Consider the following 20,873-nt stretch of genomic DNA (forward strand, 5'->3'; position numbering starts at 1 on the left):
ACTGTGAATTAGTACAGCCTGTTTTTGAGCTTATTATACATGGAATTATATAGTATGTAATTCTTTTGGTATTAGTCTCTTTTTGATCAATGTTGTGTTGTGAGGTTCACCCATATTGTTGTGTAAAATTGTAGTTTGTTTATTCGTGTTGATGTTTAGTATTCCATTGCATGGATATGGTATTTGTCCCTTCTACTGGTGATGAATATTTGCGTTATTTCCAGATTTTTAAGTATTAGGAATAATCCTGCTATGAATGTTCTACTATGTGTCTTTTGGTAATTCTATATACTCATTTCTTCTGGATACATACCTGGGACTGGAATTACAAAGCTATGTGGATGTTTATGTTCAGCTCTATGCAGTGTTCTGTTGTTCAGATACTGCCAGTATTTTCCAAAATAACTATAAATTTATACTTATATCGTCAGGGTCTGAGAATTCTGAGTGTCCCAAATCCTCACAATCCTAACCCTAACCGTATCAATTTGGGCAGGATCAAAATCTTCACACTTCTGAGTCTTTCAATCCATGAAACACTTCTTTAATTTTTCCTAATATTTTGTGTTTTAGCATAAGACGCTTTACACATTTTTGTTAGACTTATTCCTAAATATTTGATATTTTTGATGCTATTATAATTGTTACCCTTAAGTTTTTTTCTTGCCTTGTTTAGTTAAAGGTTCACCTTGTTTGCTAAGAAGGTATTGTGAATTGGTGGTAAATATTCTCACCTGCTTGTGTTACATTCATTGTGGTGATCATATAATTTTTATCCTTATTCTCCCCAATTAATTTGGTGAATAACCTTGGTTGAGTTTTGATTTGCAACCACTCTTGCATTACTGGAATAAATCCCACTTGGTTATGATGTATTATCCTTTATAAACATCACTGAATTTGATTTACAAATGTTTTATTTAAGAGCTTTGGATATGTATCCATATGCAAATTTTTATAATTTTCTTGTAATGTCCTTGTAAGGTGTTGGTTATCAATGTTATGCTGTCCTCATAAAATGAGATGGGAAAAGTCTTTTTTCTAGTTTTCAGAAGTATTTTATAAGATTGACACTATTTCTTCCTTAAACATTAGGAAGATTTTATCTGTGAAGTAATATGAGCCTGATATTTTCTTTATGGGAATATTTTAAGATAGATTCATTTTTTAAATTGTTTTTAATTTATATATATTTTTTCTTGAAGTAGATTTACAATATTCTGTTAGTTTCAGGTATACAGCAACGTGATTCAATTATACATATATACATTTTTCAGATTCTTTTCTATTATAGGTTACTACAAGATACTGAATATAGTTTCCTGTGCTGTACAGTAAATCCTTGTTTATCTATTTTATATATAATGGTGTGTATCTGTTGATCCCATAATCTTATTTTATCTCTCCCCTCCCACTTTCCCCTTTGGTAATCATAAGTTTATTTTCTATGACTGTGAGTCTATTTCTGTCCTGTAAATAAGTTCATTTGTATTATTTTTTAGATTCCACATGTAAGCGATATCATATATTTGTCTTTCTCTGGTTTATTTCACTTAGTATGATAATCTCTAGGGTTATCCATTGTTGCTGCATATGGCAATATTTCATTCTTTTTTATGGCTGAGTAGTATTCCATTGTATATATATACCACATCTCTTTTGTCCATTCATCTGTCAGCAGAAACTTAGGTTGCTTCCATGTCTTGGCTATTGTAAATACTGATGCTATGAACATTGGGGTACACGTATCATCTTTTTGAATTAGTAGTCATCTTTTTTGGATATATGCCCAGGAGTGGGATTGCTGGATCATATAGTAGCTCTATTTTTAGTTTTTTAAGGAACCTCTGTACTGTTTTCCATGTATATTTTCTCTTTTTATTGTCAGTTTTGGCAAGTTGTATTTTTCAAAGAATTTGTTTATTTTATATAAGTTGTCAATTTTAGAGGTCTAAAAGTTTTTGCAGTATCAGCTTACTGTGAGATCTATGATGGTATTGTTTATCTTTTTCCTTCTTAAAAATGGAAATTTATGTTTTCTCTTTTTTTCTTTATCAGTCTTGCTAGGTATTTATCAATTTTATTAAGGCACTTAGAGAACCAACTTCGATTTATATTTGTTTTATATTTATTAACTCATTGATTATTTTGCTCTTTATTTCCTTCTGTCTTTGCTGTTCTTTTCTAGCTTCTTGACTTTAGCTTTTCTGTTTTGCTAATATGTGCAGTAAAGGCTATAACTGTTCCATTGGGTACTGCTTTAGTTGCATCCCACATTTTTTGTTATTTTAATTATTTTTAAGTTATGAACTATTTTCTAGCTGCATTTATTTTTTATCTATGTATTATTCATAACTTTATTTCTTAATTTCCAAACAGCCAGGCATTTTCGAGAGCTCTCTCTGTAATTGATTCCACTATGATCAGACATCATATTCTGAATGATTCCAGACTTCTGAAATTTGGTATATATTCCATGTGTACTTGGAAAGAATGTGTTTTCTAGTCTTTTGTGGTACAGTGTTTTGTATATATGTGATATAAATAGATGAGGTTACTTTGTTAATTGTGCTGTTCAGATGATTTATATTTTACTGACTTTTATTTCCTATCAAAAGTCTCCCACTGTGATTGTGAATTTGTGTATTTTTTAAATATCTGTCCATTTTTGCAGTATATGTATTAAAGTTATGTTGTGTACGTGCAGATTTAGAATTGTTTTCTTCCAGTTGGATTGATCCTTATATCATTAAGAAATGTCCCTCTTTACCTTTAGTAATATTTCTTAAAGTCTCCTCTATCTGATGTTAGCATGGCAATGTCAAGTTTCTGTTTGTAGGATCATAGATTTTTAAAATTGGAAATGAACTTACAGATTGATTGACTCTCCTTCACTTTATATATAAATTGAAGTTTATAGTTCTGTTGTTGAATTCACCAGGTATTATTACTTGCAGCCCAGCATAAAAACCCTTGGTCCCATTCTAGTTCTCCTGGATTCTTTGGAAACATACTTGATTAAAGTGGCATCAGCTCATATTCCCCTCCTAATCTTTTCTCAAGTTTGTGCTTGATCTATCTCAGTAAGGTGGAGGCCTTTTCTGAAGTCACGGCCAGCTCATAATAATCTCTGTAGTCAGTACTGCTCTTTCTGACTTAATTCTTTCCTTTCAGGTGTCAGTACTGCTCTGCTAGGTTTTGCTCAGGCATCATTTTTGGGAACTCTTCTTCCCTACACTGTCTGTGGTTGGTTATTCAGAGACTCCTGCTCTCTGCCTGTCCCAATAGTCTCCAGGCCTGCTCTGACTGCTGTGTTTCCTGGGTGCATTCTGGGGCATCTGGTTCTCTTTTGGTCTTGGGTAGAAGGGAGAGTAACCCCAGAGGATTATGATAGAAGTAGTTAGTTAAAATGTGCATAAACTTAAAAACTTCATAATTCTCTATCCAACCTGACACCTCAAGCTCCCTTTCTACTCTTTTTTTCCCCACTGCTTCCCAAACCTTTGATTTCATGATTATGAGCAGTTATGCTCTGAAGCTTCTCTCACTTGTGAAACACTGGACACACTAACACAAAGGCTTTGGGGCCTTCCATTATTGCCCCTTTGTGTCCTCTACACTTTGACCTCCGTGTGGTGCCCTATGCAGACGGCCATAGAGCCTCCAGGTTCACTAATGATGAAGCAACAGAGGCCCAGAGTAATGACGACTTGCGTGGATCCGTATACTTAGTAGATAGAAATGGATCTGATCCCCAGCTTGGGTAATTGTGCTTTTTGTTAAGTTCTTTAATCTAAAAGATTTTCTATGTTTAAAAAATGCACCTTGGCTCTGCTGTCTAGGAAGCATTTGACCTTCGGTAAGTTAGTTCACCTACTCATGCCTTGTTTTTCTCATCTGTAAAATGGGTTGATAACTATTTGATGAGGCTGTTGGAAGATAAACGAGTTAACCCTATAAAACACGCAGTACCTATTGCACCTGGACTGTAGTAGGCACTAAAACAAATGGTCTGCTATAATGATGAAGATAATGATGAAAATAGTGAAATCTCATTTTATGGATACATCCCACCAAGTTCATGAAGTTAAATTCTACAAGGAAAATTCTAATTTTCTGTTAACTTCCATTTTATAATTATTCTTATGTTCCAGTGGGTAAGATTTTTCTTGTGAAAACGTGAAGCCGCCAAGAACCTAGTTACATTATTGAGCACTATAAACACAGCCCTTTGCCACCTTTTGGCTTTTCCTTCACAGCACTCTCCTCCTCACTTTGGGACCTTGCTGCCACGCAGGCTACTTTTCTCTTGTACCAGAGGCATTTTGCTGAGAAACCCTCTCTTGATCATTGACATAATCTCAGTGCTTGGTAGTCACAACATTGTAGTATCTGGCTTTCCAGTCTACTCCTCTACGCATTGCAGATGGAAGTTTACTATTCTTTGAAACTTTGGGTACTATACATTTTCTAGGGTATGGGGTCAAATTTTATGTCATCTGCCCGCAGTGAAAGATATTTGTTGCTGTTAATATCAATACGTGTTTGGAACAATTTCTACATTGATCATTAAAAGTACCCTGTAACTGTCTTCTTTCCATAGTGCATACCTTTTTTTTTTTTTTCCGTTTTCCAATTCATCCTTGTAGACTATTTTTAGTTTTCAAATTCCAGTAGGGTTTAAGTTAACTGTGCATTACTTAAAAAATGGATAAGATACTATCAGAAGTAGAGGAAGCATAATGTATATTATGTTATTTTTCAATACTTAAATGATCTAGGAGTGTAAGTAATACGATTTATTGCATAGCACACATACTTTATTTTCAAAATAATTTAAAAGTTATGCATATTATAGATATTTGTACAATATAAAGGTAGATTAAATGTCACTATTATGAAAAATAGAGTAAACTTTTCCAAGTGATTAATTGGGTGAACGAAGACATATATGTGAACATCTTTTCATGTTTGATCAGTTTTATTCATGGTGGTAATAAAACCAAGTAAATGAAATGCAAAGTGTTGACTGATGTAATGGTTGAAATTTTTACATGCATAAAGTAGTCAGGGTAAATTTATGGTCTTATGATGGCTTGTTGGCTGCTAATATTGTGTATACTTTGTTAAAGTGATCTGTAGCACCATGGCCAAAACGCCATGGGGACAAAATCACAGTTGGTACATACTGTGTTGATATACCTCTCTTGATGTGTGAAATATTAACTCTGAGACTGCTTTCACACAGCTTGTCAGTTTTTGTTCAGTGTTAGATGCGTGCTCGTCATTGGCCTACTCTTTCCTTTGATAAAGCCATTTTATACATTCCAGTGTAGAACAGAGTTAAAATTGCAAAGAGTCGTCTTATGTTCTGGCACCATGTAGCTCACTTAAAATCTTTTTTCAGATTGAATTTGAATGTATGATTCCAAAATGTATCAGATTACTTTTTCACTTGATTATAAGTTTGTAAAACTTAAGTTCTGTACTCTTTTGAATCAAAACTGGAGATAAATATCTTAGTTTCAACTCCTGTGCCTGATTTTCCAGGTCTTAGATCCTACAAGTGTGTGTGAGGGAGGAATGCAATGTGACTTAACACCCCATCCTGCTGCCACTTGTCTGCTGTTCCCTTTGCCACTGATCAGATCCTGTCCCCTGCTATTTCCTGAGTTTCCCTAGTTTAAATCTGAGTCTTTGGTTTTCATCTCTCTGGGCAGGAAGAGAGGTATACCTTATACCGCAGTCGTTGGGGGTTTACCTTAGTCTCAGGTGATAAAATCTGCTTTTCCAAACAGTATGAGAAGAAAGCAGACAACTTGATGTCTGATTTTTAAAAATTGAATATAAAAAAGCACACTCTTTAGAATACATCACCTTTTATAAACATGTTTACAATCAACAGATTTCATCTGTAGAGCCATAATATATCAGAACCCAACTCAGTGGAAATTAATGAAATGGAACACTATGTAAGGAGAATTTTTTATAAGGAAAAATGCAATATTCTATAGGTTTCAGCCAGAAGTCCTGCATAGATTTGGAGAAGTACATTGCTTGTAGCATGGCCAGACTAAAAAAGGTAATAATTCCCAAAGATTGTGGGGGCAGTTTTATTTTGCTCTCTTTTCTGTATATTCCAGTGTTTTGTCTACCAGAGTATCTTCACTATTTAGAATCTAGTCTGTTGTACTTAGCTTACCTTTTATAGCACAATTACCCTCGTGTTGGCAAAGCTCTTGGATTAAAGAATCAGAGCTATGGATGCTTTTCTTACTTGGTTGTATAGTCACTGCTTAGATCTTTGTGATCTCTATGTGGGCAAAATAGAATTGGGCTATTTCCTAATAAATCATTAGTGTTTCCACCTATAAGCCTAGTATTAGAAACAAAATAAATTCCTTTCTTTCTATTTGGAATCTTAGAGCTCTTTAGATGCTCTATAGAAAACTTAATTTTGAAATGTTGAAAGATTACCTAAGGAGGATTCCTTCAGATGTTTCAAGCCTATCACTTTGTCAAGTTGATTACTGAAAAGCTGTGTACTTGAGCCGCATATCAGTAGCCCTCCGAATAGTTGCTTTAAAAGAATTATTATTGATGAATTGGGAGATTGGGATTGACATATATACACTAATATGTATAAAATGGATACCTAATAAGAACCTGCTGTATAAAAAAATAAATACAATAAAAATTTAAAAATTATTATTTAATAGTATGTCCTTGCCTTTTACTGGGGGACAGCTACAGAGAAGGCTAAATAGCAACCATTTCCATTAGTTTTTCTAAAATTACAATTGAATTCTGAGGGTTATATTAGGGCTTACCCTTTACAAAGATTCATGTAGTAAAGGTTCAGAGCTTTATCCCAGGAAAACTGTTATGTCTTCTCACAAACTGGTATCTATTCCTGTAGTGGATACTGGGTGCTCATAGCTCAAAAGTTTCCCACATTGAGGGACTTTCTAAGCATCACAGAACCAAATTGATTATAGCTTGGGTATTCTGGTAAAAACTACTAATGTTTTTCTTCATTCATTGATTCATGTTCTTATTGTCATAATGGATCACTTTCATATCTTTTCCAGAAATAGGCAGTATATAAGTAACTGAGCTGGATCAGAGCAGAGTATCTAGCTACATATCAAATTTTGAGAAAGTAATTCCTTTCCTTAAGCTTTACACTCCTAAGCAATTTTTAAAAAGCAATACTTGGAAATCTCCTAAATCACTACCCCAATTCAGCGATGCCTACCACCCTCCACCCCTGTTTGACTGTGAACATTGTTCTAGTTGCTGCCGTGCTTCAGGGACTGGAAATCCATGCTGGAGTTCTTGTTCCAGATGTCATTGCCAATCTTAGAGTTGAGAATATGTGCACAGCACAGAGATAAAAAGAGTTGAAGAGGATGTTGGTCCTCTCATTGCATTTGTATATCCGAGGTGATAGTTATTACCATCACAGATTTCTGCCTTATGATTTTTTTCCTACAGCTTTAGGAATCTGTTTGAATTTCTAATCCCCAATTTCAGAAAGTACCCTTGAGAAGATCTTTCTTTGTCCAGATTATTCTTGGGATTACCTAAAGTGAAGGTTATTCAAAATTCCTTGAATATGCTTTACAAATGGCTGGGGCAATTTATTTTTCCATTGCAATTTATCTTCCAGGAAAACTGATAAAATATGTATACATTGATTTACTGACTTAAGTTAAACAGGATAAACATGCCACAGATTTATCCCAATAAACAGATAACATTTGTTTTAGGTGTTTAAAACTTTTATTATTGCTAGAGCATATTTTTAAGGAGTCTATTTTAAAAATTAAAATGTATTTTACGTTTTAAAAAAAGTTTTAGTCATGAAACTTCTTGGTTATTCTACCACAGGATCCTGGGTACTGGGTGAAGATTCATCACTTAGAATACACAGATGGAGGAATCCTGGATCCAGATGATGTCTTGGCAGATGTCGTTGAAGACAAAGATAAGGTAGATGACTCTAAAAATGTTTCTTGTTTTCCTCTATAGAGCCACATGTTTTTCCAGAGATTGAGATCCTTAACAAACTCATGTGTCAATTATTGTTAAAAGAGACCATCTGTTCGAGTTTTACCTAGACAGCCCATAAATCACAGTTCATCATCAGATGCTGGGAAAAACTTTGTCAAGGTTTGGGAGTCTGTTCATGGTGGCCTAATTAGCAGATACTTCATTCCCAAGAGTTCCTGATACGCCTCAGTAAATTAGTGTCAGGCTCTGAAGCTGTTGGAGTTCTCATTGTCATTGTTGGCTCTGGAGTTTATTCTTGGCCCATTAATATTCAACTTAATGCCTGAGATTTGAATGTGTTTCAAAGGAGAGTATACAATGGAGAGCAAAGTCTTGGGAAGAACTGTGGTGAAGATTTTCCTTAAAGTAGCTGGCAAGCAACTATCTTGAGTGGTAGTTTTTGTTTTTATTGCTACAGTGAAATACGCTGACTTGAATATTTCAAAAAGTTTGAACATGTTTTGCCACTTACTTGCGAATAATCCCATTGCAATTACCTTGTTTTAATGGCATTAATCTTCTGATGCTAAACTGAAAAAGGTGTGAAACTAAACTCTTCAGATGCAATACACTGGCTTATGCTGTTGAGATATATCGTTTTTGACTGCATCTGTGTTGGGCTCTCTGATAAATGGCTAAGGTGTTCTCTAGAACCGAACTGCAGCTTTCCCTGAAAGATCCTTGCTTCTAAGTTTCTTCTGCTGTGCATCCTTAGGCTCTTAGTACTAGGCTAATTTAAGTCTGTAAACATGTTTCTCCGTATTTTTATGTGATCTCGGGGCGGTGGGGTCGGGATATTTGTGTGTTTTAATCAACTGGATTGGAATATAAATAACTGCTTTATTGAACTTAGATAAAATTTGCATTTTTCCTTTCCCATAAGATCTTTTTGGACCATTGAAATTTACATTAGTCTTTGCAGACATTCTATACATTTATTTTCCCTGTTTTCTGTTGGAATTCAACTCTCATTTGCTTTGCATTTTAATTAGCCATTTCATAAGGAACTTATCTCCCAAAATAGATTGTAAGCTCCTAGAGGACACAGACTGGGAGATATTAATTCCTTTTTGATCCTTGTATTAATAATATCTGGTACAATATTTTATCCAAACTCGATTCTCAAAGAACACTTGAGTTAGAGCAAAAAAGAAAGCTTTCCTCTCTACAGTTGATTCTTGCTGTTTGTGATTTTGACGCACACTTCTTATTTTTTGGTCTCATGGTAAATAATGTTGTATTTACCTTCATAACACGAGGAGGACTTTCACTTCTGTTTTTCCCTTTTTTACTTTTTTCTTCTCTACAGCTACCTTCTTCCTTAGAAATACTCTAGGTATTTGGGTTGTTTATTAATGAAGAAGGTCTTCCCATCTCCAATGTCACTGAAGTCCAGTGTATTAAAATGAAAAGCTGAAACGTGGCAGGTTTAAGAAGGGGCTGAAGAAAATGTCTTGCCCCAGCCTCATCCAAGAGCTCATTCCAGAACGGATGATTCCATGAACAGTGCCCAGGGAAATCATTTGTCCTATAGAGAAGGATTTTTAAACTACCTTGGCATTGTACTTTGTAACCATAATTCATTTACTAGACACAGAAACAGCTTTATTATGTATAACCTTTTTGAAAAGGACTTCACCACCATTACTAAATAAGGTAGAAAAGTGAGATAATCAGTTAAAATCCTAGCAAAGAATTAGTGATGTTTGGGTACAGGTTTACCCATTCCTTTAATCTGCTTTAACACAGCTACATGAAGCCTAATTGGTCTTGTTCTGCAGAGTTGGTAAGAATTTACACTTTTGATACGCCAGAAATAATTGTACTCCCATTTTTAATCTTTTTAGGTAACGTAAGTGAAAAAAACAGCATTATTTATTTTTTTCTGACATTCTCTCCGCAGTCTTAATTTCCTTATAGTCCATTTGTCTAGTGTGGAAAGAAGTTTCTGCCAGCCTTTTTAACTTTTTGTCATTTTAGATTAAGCAGTAATTATATATGATGCTTGTGGTTATTTAGTGACATTTCAAACTCTCCCAAGATCCTTTGAGATAGTATTGAGCTTGGATAAAACTACAATTCTCCTCTTTTTCAAAGTGGTTACCTAATCATCTCTTACATTTAGAATATATGGAGAAGGAAGTGCAAAGAGACGTGGGTGAATGTGCGTAATCCTTGTGCTAAAGCTCACATACCTCAGCTCTGGGAAAGACTGACTGCAGTTGAGAAACGCCATTAGGAACCACCGAAGGCCTAGCTGGAAAGGATGAGGCAGGAAAAACAAACTTAGAATCGGAAACCAGCGTAGGCTGAAGCCGCTTATGTAGTGTATGAAAAAGCCAACCAGTACACTTCAGTAGAGACTGAAGTTAGATGGTATTCTACTTAAAAATCAGACAAGGGGCTAATAGATTTAATTGATTTTCTAAAGAAATGACTCTCAAAATTTCTGGTGCTGCAAGTGGTCTTCTGTTATTCCTTTGGCCAACACAGTGCATAATGCATATGCAGTGTCTCTTTGGGCAGGTTTTTATTTTAACTTGATTTCCCATTAGAGCCCCTTCACAGGAGAAACAAGTTTTTGCCATGTTGCACTATTTCTAGCCTGTATTTTGCCAAAATATTACTGGAGCAGCTTTGGCATTTTGCATCTTATGATAACTAGTATTTGTGCAAAATGTGGTGCTAAAACTTTCTGTGACCGTCATTCTCAAGTTTCTTCAGGTTTATGTATCAGTCTGCTTCAAGTTCTATGGGATAACTAGGAATTTACAACTTTACATGCATGTCTGTTCTCTGGATGCTCAAGGCTACTGACTTAGTTCACCCAATAATGACTTAACATTTCATTGAATGCTGACAGTGGCCCAGAATGTCTCTGGCACTTACATATCTTTAGAGCAACTATGTATGATCCCCATTTTTAATTTCTGAGAACACAGAAATTCAAAGTCAGTTGCCAAAGATCACACAGGTAGTAAGTGGCAGATTCAGCCTCTGGAACTTAGAATTTAAATTTTCACACTCTATTTTGTTCTTCTACAATATGCCAAGGCAGTGTGTTTGGTGTTTGTATATGTGATTTCTTTTTTTTTTTTTTTGCGGTACGCGGGCCTCTCACTGTTGTGGCCTCTCCCGTTGCGGAGCACAGGCTCCGAACGCGCAGGCTCAGCGGCCATGGCTCACGGGGCCCAGCTGCTCCGCGGCACGTGGGATCTTCCCGGACCGGGGCACGAACCCGTGTCCCCTGCATCGGCAAGCGGACTCTCAACCACTGCGCCACCAGGGAAGCCCTGTATGTGTGATTTCTAATTATGAAAATTCATCAATCATAAATACGCATGAATTTGCTTTTACACTGTTACCACCATAGTTAAGAAAAGATATGTAATAGGACTATGGAGAATAACAAAATTAATTCAGAACTAGTATGCCGTGCATGCATGGTTAACTCCAGCTCTCTGTGCCTGCAGCCTGCATCTAATTTAGTGCAAAGCCCTGCCAGTTCTACCCCTGTTGCTGTCTTTCGTAGCTCCTTTTCCAGGATCTGGATTACAGGTACAGTTTAATTCCAAATGGACTAGTAGAATACATTTGGAGTCTAACCGTTACGTGCGGTTTCACATATATAGCGTGCACTATATGCAGGACACTATATTCTGTGCTATTTGCGGTAGGGAGGGCCCCCAAAGATGTTCTAATTAGACATTAGACATCCTAATGCTCAGAACCTGTGAGTATCTATATTACACAGCAAAGGGTCTTTGAAGATGTAAGTAAGTGAAAGACCTTAAAATGAGGAGATTATCTTGGAATATTTACATGTAAACACAAGGATCCTTATAAATAAAAGAGGAAGGCGGGGGAGTCAGGGTTAGAGACATACAGTGTGAGAAAGTATCAACTGGACAATGCTGGCTTTGAAAATGCAGCCAAAGAATGTAGGCAGCTTCTGGAAGCTGGAAAAGGCAAGGGAACAGCTTGTCCTGTACTCAGAGCACAGCCCTGCTGACACCTTGATTTTAGCCCAATGAGAGCCATTTCAGACTTCTCACCTCCAGAACTGTAAGATAAATTTGCCTTGTTTGAATTCAATAAGTTTGAGGTGATTTGTTATAGCAGCAATAGGACGGTAATACACTGTCCCTTATCCTATTTTAAACTTTTAAAGTGATGATGGTCTTCTCAAGTTTAATACTAACTCAGCTTTTAATATCCTGTAGGACAAGGGAAATATACTTCAGATCAGTTGATTGCTCTTTGCATTCCTTCCGAAATCTATCACAAATTGATTCTTAATTTATTGGGTGAGCCTTCACTCTTTGGGGCCCTGGATGTTAAACATTTTGGTAGTTAGGCTATTGTCTTTCTTGTGTGGCAGTCATTTCAATGCCATACCCAAGAGCTGTGTAATACTGATCAGTTTCTCGTTGCAATGTGTAAAAGCCCTAAGAAATCTGGAGACTGATGCTTAATGAGCCACTGCAACGCTTAATGTTCACTCATATTTTTCGAGTATGAGAACCTCTGAGTATTGAACTTGTTTAATGATTGTTTTCCTAGTTAATTGTCTTTATTATTTCTTGAGTTGGTTGTAGAACACAATTGCAATACAATACTGAAATATGGCAATGTATAACTTCTATTATGTAAACTGGATTACTGCCATGGTTTTATTAAATATAAGAAAGTAAAATTATGTGGTAAAGTGCATAGGGAGAATGTTTCTATCTTTGACTATCATAGGGGTTCATTTTGGAGAGGTGCCAGTGGTTTTCCTGGACTCCAGCGAGGGCGGGTTGGCCCCCTGGGTCACCTGTGAAATCTGGTCCTCAGATATTACAGTTTCAGTTCAGCTTTATCCCTTATTAGTTATGTGTGCTTGGGCATGTTTCTTCCCTCTTGATTTACCCATTTGTAAAATGGCCATAAGTTAGTTTTACAGGGTCAGTGTAGGAAAACTACATAAACTATAAAAACTTTTAAGTCCAGTATGGTATATAGTTAAGCACTCAAATGTTAACTGTTACATCAATAATAAGAAGTGCAGTTTTTACCTGTGTGTTTTGATTTAACCGTTAAATGTTTAAATATGATCTAACCATTAAATGTTTAAAATTTAAATACTAAAATATCAAACTATTTTATAGTACATTTTAACTTTTTAAAAAACCTTAAATTTGTTCAAATGTTATTACATTGTTTAATAGTTTTATAGGAAGATATGATGATAAAACATTTAGATTAATATTTGAGAACTGAAAGTGCCAATATGAGTAATTTTAAAATGAGAATGCTTTTATCAGGACATATTGTTTGATAGTACAAGAAGCATTCAGGGACCCAATGTGGTTTTGAACTGTAGACTGGTTTGCACAGTGAACTAGTGACCTAAAACCAGACACTCAGTCCTTAAGCCCACATTGTTTTCTGAGAACACTCTGTTGCCCTCTTGTGGAGTCCCCGGCTATCTAGAAACCAGCTCACAGGACATACTTCCTGATGATGTATTTTTACTGTATTTTTAGTACAACCCACAGACACAGTCGTGGATAGTACAACCAGGGTTTATATTTCAACTAGTGGTTGTCATTTCTTCATGGTCACCAACCATACTGATGATTACATATGCTTTTGTAAGTTTTAGAAGGGCTAAAGCAAAATCTTTGCATTTGTAAAAAACTCAGTTTTTGTTTAGACTTCTTCCCGTCTTCCTGTTCACTGGTTGCAAGGTTATTGGCTAGTGGTAATAAAGTATATGACTTTTTCAGTATGTAGTTGAACAATTTGAGATGTATTGTGTTTTTCTGGGGATAGGGGATTCTAAATTAGACTCCTTAAAAGAAAAGTCCTGTATTAATTACTTCATTTTTCAATCCTAATTTTGCCTGTTAAAATCCCATTTCAAGGAGTAACACCTATTTCAAGCCCTTGATTTTTAACAAATCAGAATATGGTATTTTGGGGTTGTTTTTCTTTGGCTCACAGTTGTTGAAGTTTTGAAAGCATATTTGGGAGGAAGTTCGGAGAATGTTTCAGAAATAAGTGCAGAAGTCCGAAAGGATTATCTTGACCAAGAAATTCCATCTTAAACTTTTAAAGAGTACTCTCTGCTTATAGAATTACAAAATTACAGAATTATAGAACCAGAAGAGACCTCAGCAGTCATGTACCCTAACCCCATCATCTTGCAAAGGAGAAATATCTGAACCAAGAATAGTTTACAGGGCTCCATATTTCCAGCTGTTTTCTTTCCTGAGTCCAGTTCTGCATTTCCTCCCTGGGATCCTGATAACATCTGGCTCGGATCAAAACTGCTCAATTTCCTGCTCCAAGTTGGTGTCCTCCACTCACTTCCTTATTCCTGTCAATAAGAGCATCGTTTCCTAGTCTTCCAGGCTTGAACTTGCAGTTACTTAAAAAATATTTAATCCAGTTTATTCTTTTAACGTGATTCATGTTCCTCTCTTTGCACGTCTGCAGCTACCACATTGAAATCTAAAAGTCTCAGGCCGAGTTACTTAGTTGATAAGGAATTTGTAGACTTTTCTCTCCCTCTACACCCCTCAACTATTCTTTGCCACGGGTGCACTGGGACACAGAGTGGCTGAGAGTTCGGATTCTGGACAGGCAGAGTCAGTTCATCTCTTGGCTCTGCTATCTGTTGGCTTTGGGCAACTTACTTAATCTTCTTGTCCTTAGTTTCCTCATGGGCACTTGGAGCTAAAATAGTACTAATTTTACAGGTTAATACATGAAGTGTTTAGACGGGTACCTGGCTTGTAGTGGGTCATCAATAAGTGTTAGGTGCTATTATAATGAACATATTACTACTGTTATTAATGTAGATTACATTATTCTTAAAGTATTGCTTAAGTGATACCATTCCTTCCAGTGTATACTAAAGCAAGGCTAAAGCTCATGGCCATACATTGTATTCAGAGGCCTCAGAATCCCTCCAAACTATCTTCCTCAAACTCAACCGTCTCAAATCTCAACAAGAAAGAAACTACTGTACTGACTAGTGTCTTAGGTACCACGTGCTTTCTTGCTCCATGGCTTGCTTAATGTTCCACTGGTCTGGAGTGTCCTTGCCCTACGCCCTGCTTGTCCAACAGTTATTCTGTATGTTATAGAATGGAAGCTCCACGAGGAGAGGGTCTTGGGTTTTGTTCACTGCTGTTGTTCCAGGTGCCTGGTACCTCATAACTGAACTGAGTGAATAAGTGTATGTATAAATGTTTTCAGGTCTTGAACAAGTCATTTAACTGCTCTAAATGAAACGAGTTATTGATGAAATGAGTGATTAATGATAATTTTTTCCACAGTGTCTTTGTTAAGGTTGAGAAGTTGTATGTGAAAATACAGTGGAAATTATAAAATTCTTTATACATGTAAAGACTGTATTCCTGCTGCTCAGTTCTTAGCAATCTTTCAAGATCCAGGTCAAATTGTATTTTTTTCTAGTTTGTTTGCAGACTGTCCTAATTCTGAATGAACTCTCTGTCACCCTGTGATTTTATAGAAATCATTGAGCAGTCTTTTAAAAAATATATTATTGCCTAGTAACATTTATCCATTACCATCTTGAAATTCTGAAGAATTTTATTATGGTTTAACTTCTTAAGTCTCAGTTTTGTCTCTCCAAATGTCTTGTATACTCCTTTAGGATTGGGACAGTCTTTTCAAATATTTAACACCTGGACTTCTTACCTGTGGTTTGGTGTTTAATAAACATATTTGATTTCAGTTAGTGATAGTTATAACTGGAATTGAAGGTTTAATTGTCCATCTTTTTTCTTCCACCAAACTATGTTGTGTCTTTTAAATGTTCTATTAGGATGCAGTTTGTAGGCATGTTTCAATCCCAGAGGAGCACTTTGGAATCAATGCCTTTGTGACCTTATTATGGCAAAGACAAATGGTGTTGGGAGAGAGTAACTGAAAGCCAAGTAAGCCAGGTGATGGCTGTGTCCACTCCAGGTGATGACCTGGTGCCTTCTGCAACTTTCTTGGTTGGCAACAGTAGTGTGTGTGTGAGTGAATGAGAGAGAGAATCTGTGTGCAGATGTGTGTGTGTGGGGAGTGTGTATACTTGATCTGAGTGTGCTTGTTTGCTGTGCACATCTGTGGTGCAAAGCTTTCACTGGGGTTAGAAAGAAATTATCAAGCTTGATAGTGCTGTTAATTTAGCTAGGCATTTGAGTACAGTCAAAAGTAAAACATAAGAAAATTTTTGACATATGTGTAAAACTTCAAATTTGGAGGGAAAAAGGCAATAAAACTAGAGATTATAATAATCCTTTCCTTAGAGCTAAAAATGTATTTCTAAAAAAAAAATCAATGAGCATTTCTTTCTTTACAGCATGCCTCTAGCCATATGTTATGGGACCCAGTTCTACTAGTGTTCTCTCTTGCAATAGCTTCTTTTGAGGCTGTTTGTGTAGGTGTATCTATGCCCAAGAGTTATGTGACCATTATTATTATTTTTTAAATACGTCTGTTTTTGATTATATAACGTACAAATGGCAATCTCATTAAGGTACCTGAAATTACACCAAATACAAAGCTACTTAAGTTATAAAACATCCTCTTTGAAAAATGATAGAGGCCTCTGAGTACTGATTGAGCACCACATCATCAATAGGTAAGTGTGTATCGATTTAATCAGGTTGCGTCCCCTGAGTATCTAGCTGAGATCAGCTTTACTAAAACAATATTCTACAGTGTTATGTGGGAGAGCTTGGGGCTTTGGCATTTGGAGTCCAGGCTTTTCATATTATTACTCTAACCTCTTTCAACCTCACTTTTCTCATTTTAAAAATCACCTACTGCTGTCCCACCAACCACACACGGTTGGTAGGAGGATCAAATGAAATTAAGTACCTGGTAACACTTTGAAGTATGTTATACCAAGCGAATATAGCACTTACGCCCTTATTCACTGTAGCAGCTGTCCGGAGGTATTTAAGCAAATGTTTACTTGTAGTCCAGGAGGGACTTGCCATGATGTAAGAACAGTGAGCCAGAGGAGAGGAATGGGAGAGAAGTTTGGAAGGAGAAGGAGGCTGGTTATGGGAAAAGAGAACAGTCGTCTCTTCTTGTCATCCAGTGAGGTGTTCAATGAGGGGGAAGGGACCTCTTTCACTAGGAAAGAGGACAGAGGTGAGAATAACAGGGAGAGACAGGTAACTAAAAGGAGGAAGATTGAATTTACCCTTAGAAATTTAATGGGTGGGAAACAAAGATATCAGAGCTTCCAAGTAACACACAAGGAAGGCATAAACTACAGTATAATGAGTTTCCCACACCTTCCGCGATTCTGGAACCTTGATAACATTTGAATGTGTGTGTTCACTACTTAGTTCTTAATGATTAACAGGTTTCTTAAAATGGAAAGGATCTAGGTGCCTCTTTGAAGGAGGTGGGGTGTCTCTGTTTTAGGGTAAGAGATCTCAAGAAATAAGATAAAGCTATGGAAGGAAAAACACCTGAATACCTGGAATCTCATGATTTAAGAAACAAAATGAAACGGGTCAACAGGGATATATGCTTAGTACTGACAAGTGGCCCATGAAGCTTAAGCAACTATTTAGCTCCTTGGTATTTTCACCAAGAGATATTATCTATTCAGCAGTTTCATGGGAATAGCTCTGTACCAAACTCTTAGTTAACCTTTTACCTTGCTGGTTCTTCTATTTCCAGGCGCTCAAACTCACTGTATCTTATTAATCGGCTACATTGTAATGGACTTCTGGGGGGCTGCTCTTGAAATCACATTAATGTTTATAGCACTTGTATTGAGGTACTTGTTCAAATTACATTTACATTTACAGATGACTTAGGTCTACAGATAAATTTTTAGTAAATAAGGATGTTTAATTTCCTTAAATTTTTTAATTGAAGCTTTTTAAAGTCCTATAAGTATATATTTTTCTGTTTAAAGATGAAGCGCACTTCCCCATCATGAATATTGAAGCTTCACTCAGAGTTTCGGCAGAATTACTGAACTTTATATTTGCTGCTTTAAGTTCTCTTTTTAGCTTCCCTTCTTTTGATGTTATGAATCAATTTTGAAGGATCAAGTGACATTTCCTTAGCAATAAAGAAGAAAGCCTCCTTGTGCAGACTTTAATCAGAGGAGGAAAATAGCACAGAAGCCTGTTCGTATTTAATATCTTGATTAATCTCAATTCAAAATACGTTACAAGTGAAACACACATATTTACATAATTCTTAACCATAAGCAGACCAGAAAGACTGCAAGATAACATCATTTGAGATGGTTCTCATAGCTCACCAATGCGAAATATGCAGCTGTATATAGACAAAAAGTTGAAGAATCTAATAGTCCGTAATTGATAACAGGGTGAGAACTTGATTTTCTAGATGGCTAGCTGAGTGTAGCCACTGTGTATAAGTTTGAAATGAACCTAACATGATATCATGTGGTGTTCTAAGTAGCCCATTCTTTAAATACAAATTTTACAAAGCTCTGGGGTGATTTATTGGAATTACCTCATGTTGCAGAACCTGGATGCGCTTGACGATTGAAGGGAGCCTGCTGACTGTCCTCAGATATCTGGGTGATCATAGAAAAGAAGGAATAAATTCACTTATTGCTGTCCCAAGAAGTTGGGCCAAAGAAGTTTTAAGGAAATATATTTCAGCTCAATATAACAAATAGTTCCTCAGTGAAGTGTGTGCTGCTTTATAAAGCAGGGACTTTTGGCCATTGAGACTATATAAGCAACAGTTGAGCAAACATTTGCCAGGAATTCTTTTAGGTTTGGAGTTTTAGACCATCTACAGGCCAACTATGAGCCTATGAGGCATGTGTTTCAATCTAGAAATACGGGGTCGGCCTATGTAGCTGATTATCGTGCAGTGTTGTCTGCTTACCCAGCATCCATTCCTACTCTCTCCTTCCTAGGGCAACTCCAGTTCTGTTTAGGTCTGTCTCTTCCTCACATGGTTTTCTTGCATATGACCACCCACCTCTCAGGGTGAGTCTTGTGGGCCTTCATCTGTGATCCAGTTCCCTGTACCAGTGATTACAGTCATCCCTCCGTATCTGTGGGGGGTTGATTCCAGGACCCACCACCAAAATCCATCAGTTCTCAAGTCCCATAGTTGGCCTCTGTGTCTGTGGTTCCACATCTAAGGATTCAACCAACTGTGGTTCAGGTAAGTTCTCTGTACATTTACTAGGGGGAAAAAACACGTGTAAGTGGACCAGCACAGTTCAAACTCTTGTTCTTCAAAGGTCAACTGTACTTTGAGAATGGTGATGTGATTCTGTTTGGGCCAAAGATGCTCAAGGAGAGGTAAGCTGAGGCCTACTGGGAAAGCTCTTTTTATCACGTGGGAGAAGTTTCCTCTGAATTCTGTCCTATTCTGAGGCTTGGAACCACTGCAATCCTGCAGCTTCCAGCATGAGGTAGAAACCATCATGGGAGGAGAGCCAACACCCAGGGGGTCTCAGGGACATGGCCTCTGAGCCAGTGGATTTAGTCAACTCTGAAGTCCATCCTAATTGGGACACCCAATTACTTGAGCCGTTTATTACCTTATATTCAAGCTTGTTTCAGTTGCATTTTTCTGTGACTCACAGATTAAAGTTTCCCAGTTGTTACCCACAATTATAGGAGTTTGCGCTCCATTTTTACACTTTTTTATTCCTGCTTGGTTGGGGTGTATTTGTTCTTCCCTCTTTTAGTTCTATATATGTTGAATTTGAAAAGTTGTCTTAATTTATTTCATAGTTATGCCAAGTTATTTGGTTTCTTCCTTTCAGAATTTTTTGAATTGTTGGTGAAAGAATTAAACCCCTAAGGTTAAAATGTATATTTCAATTAGTTGGTTTGCCTGACTTTGATTGAATCGGCGATATTAATTGGGAATTTTTCCAGTTAGTGAGAATTATATTTTCTTACTTTAAATTCTTTATTACCCATGATAGTTGTTTACATTTTTCCTAGAAGGAAATAATTCATGATATTAAACTATTAGTTTTATGTTTCCTATAATTCTCACTTTACTAATTCTTTCAAAAAGTATATATGCACAGCTAATATTTTAGGGATAAGGAAATCAGGCAGAGTTCAGGTTTTGGCTTTCTTAGATACTTAAAACTTAAGTAGTTAAGTCGATTGTGTGTCTTACAGAGGAACACAAAGGCTGTCTTTCCCAGGAATCTTTTCTTGATCTAGTCTTCCTAATTTTTATTTTAACAACATGGAATAAACATTTGGTGCTAATCTTGAAATATTGGGATTTCTCTTTAACTAGATACAATATTTACATCAAGAAACTGAAGCAAATATTTAAAGCAAACAAATTAAAAAACAAAACTCAGGCAGTTTAAGAAATTTGCCAGAACTTGGGGTGCAGTATAGAAATCTAAGTAATTCTCCAATGGCATGAGACAATAAGGTGGGTGATACTCCAGCTTCCCCTAAGCCGTGAAGACCTTTGGTATTTATCATAGTTTTCTCAAATCATCTGGAGAGAGATGGGGGCCTTGACCTGATGTGTGGTTCATCTCCTCCTTTCCCTTACCCAGGTTTAAAAGAGGTACCTTTGTGTAGCAAGGGCAGCGCAGAGACTGCCAAGGTGTCCTGAGCCCCTAAATGGGGCCAAATGGGGATTTTTTTCTGTCACTAAGGCAGTGAGAGTGCTCAGAGCATGGACATTGGGAATATTTTTTTTGTGTGATATAGTCAATGCATTTCATATCCATGTAGTATAAAAACAGTGGTCTTTCTATTGACATTTAAATCATGATCATTCTTTTTTTTTTTTTTTTTTTTTTTTTC

The 20,873-nt window shown here is 36.4% G+C and overlaps 1 protein-coding gene across 1 annotated transcript in view; it reads left to right on the forward strand.

The window, feature by feature from the left end:
• Positions 1–20,873, forward strand: part of PARD3B (par-3 family cell polarity regulator beta) — a 1,021,377-nt gene that overhangs the window by 123,773 nt on the left and 876,731 nt on the right. Inside the window, exon 2 of the mRNA XM_024738381.1 lies at positions 7,894–7,995. Coding sequence (XP_024594149.1) covers positions 7,894–7,995 — 102 coding nt within the window. The remainder of the gene's footprint in view (positions 1–7,893; positions 7,996–20,873) is intronic.

The sequence above is a fragment of the Neophocaena asiaeorientalis genome, unplaced genomic scaffold (genome assembly GCF_003031525.2).
Source record: "Neophocaena asiaeorientalis asiaeorientalis breed wild unplaced genomic scaffold, Neophocaena_asiaeorientalis_V1.1 scaffold258, whole genome shotgun sequence".
In the NCBI taxonomy this organism is placed as follows: domain Eukaryota; kingdom Metazoa; phylum Chordata; class Mammalia; order Artiodactyla; family Phocoenidae; genus Neophocaena; species Neophocaena asiaeorientalis.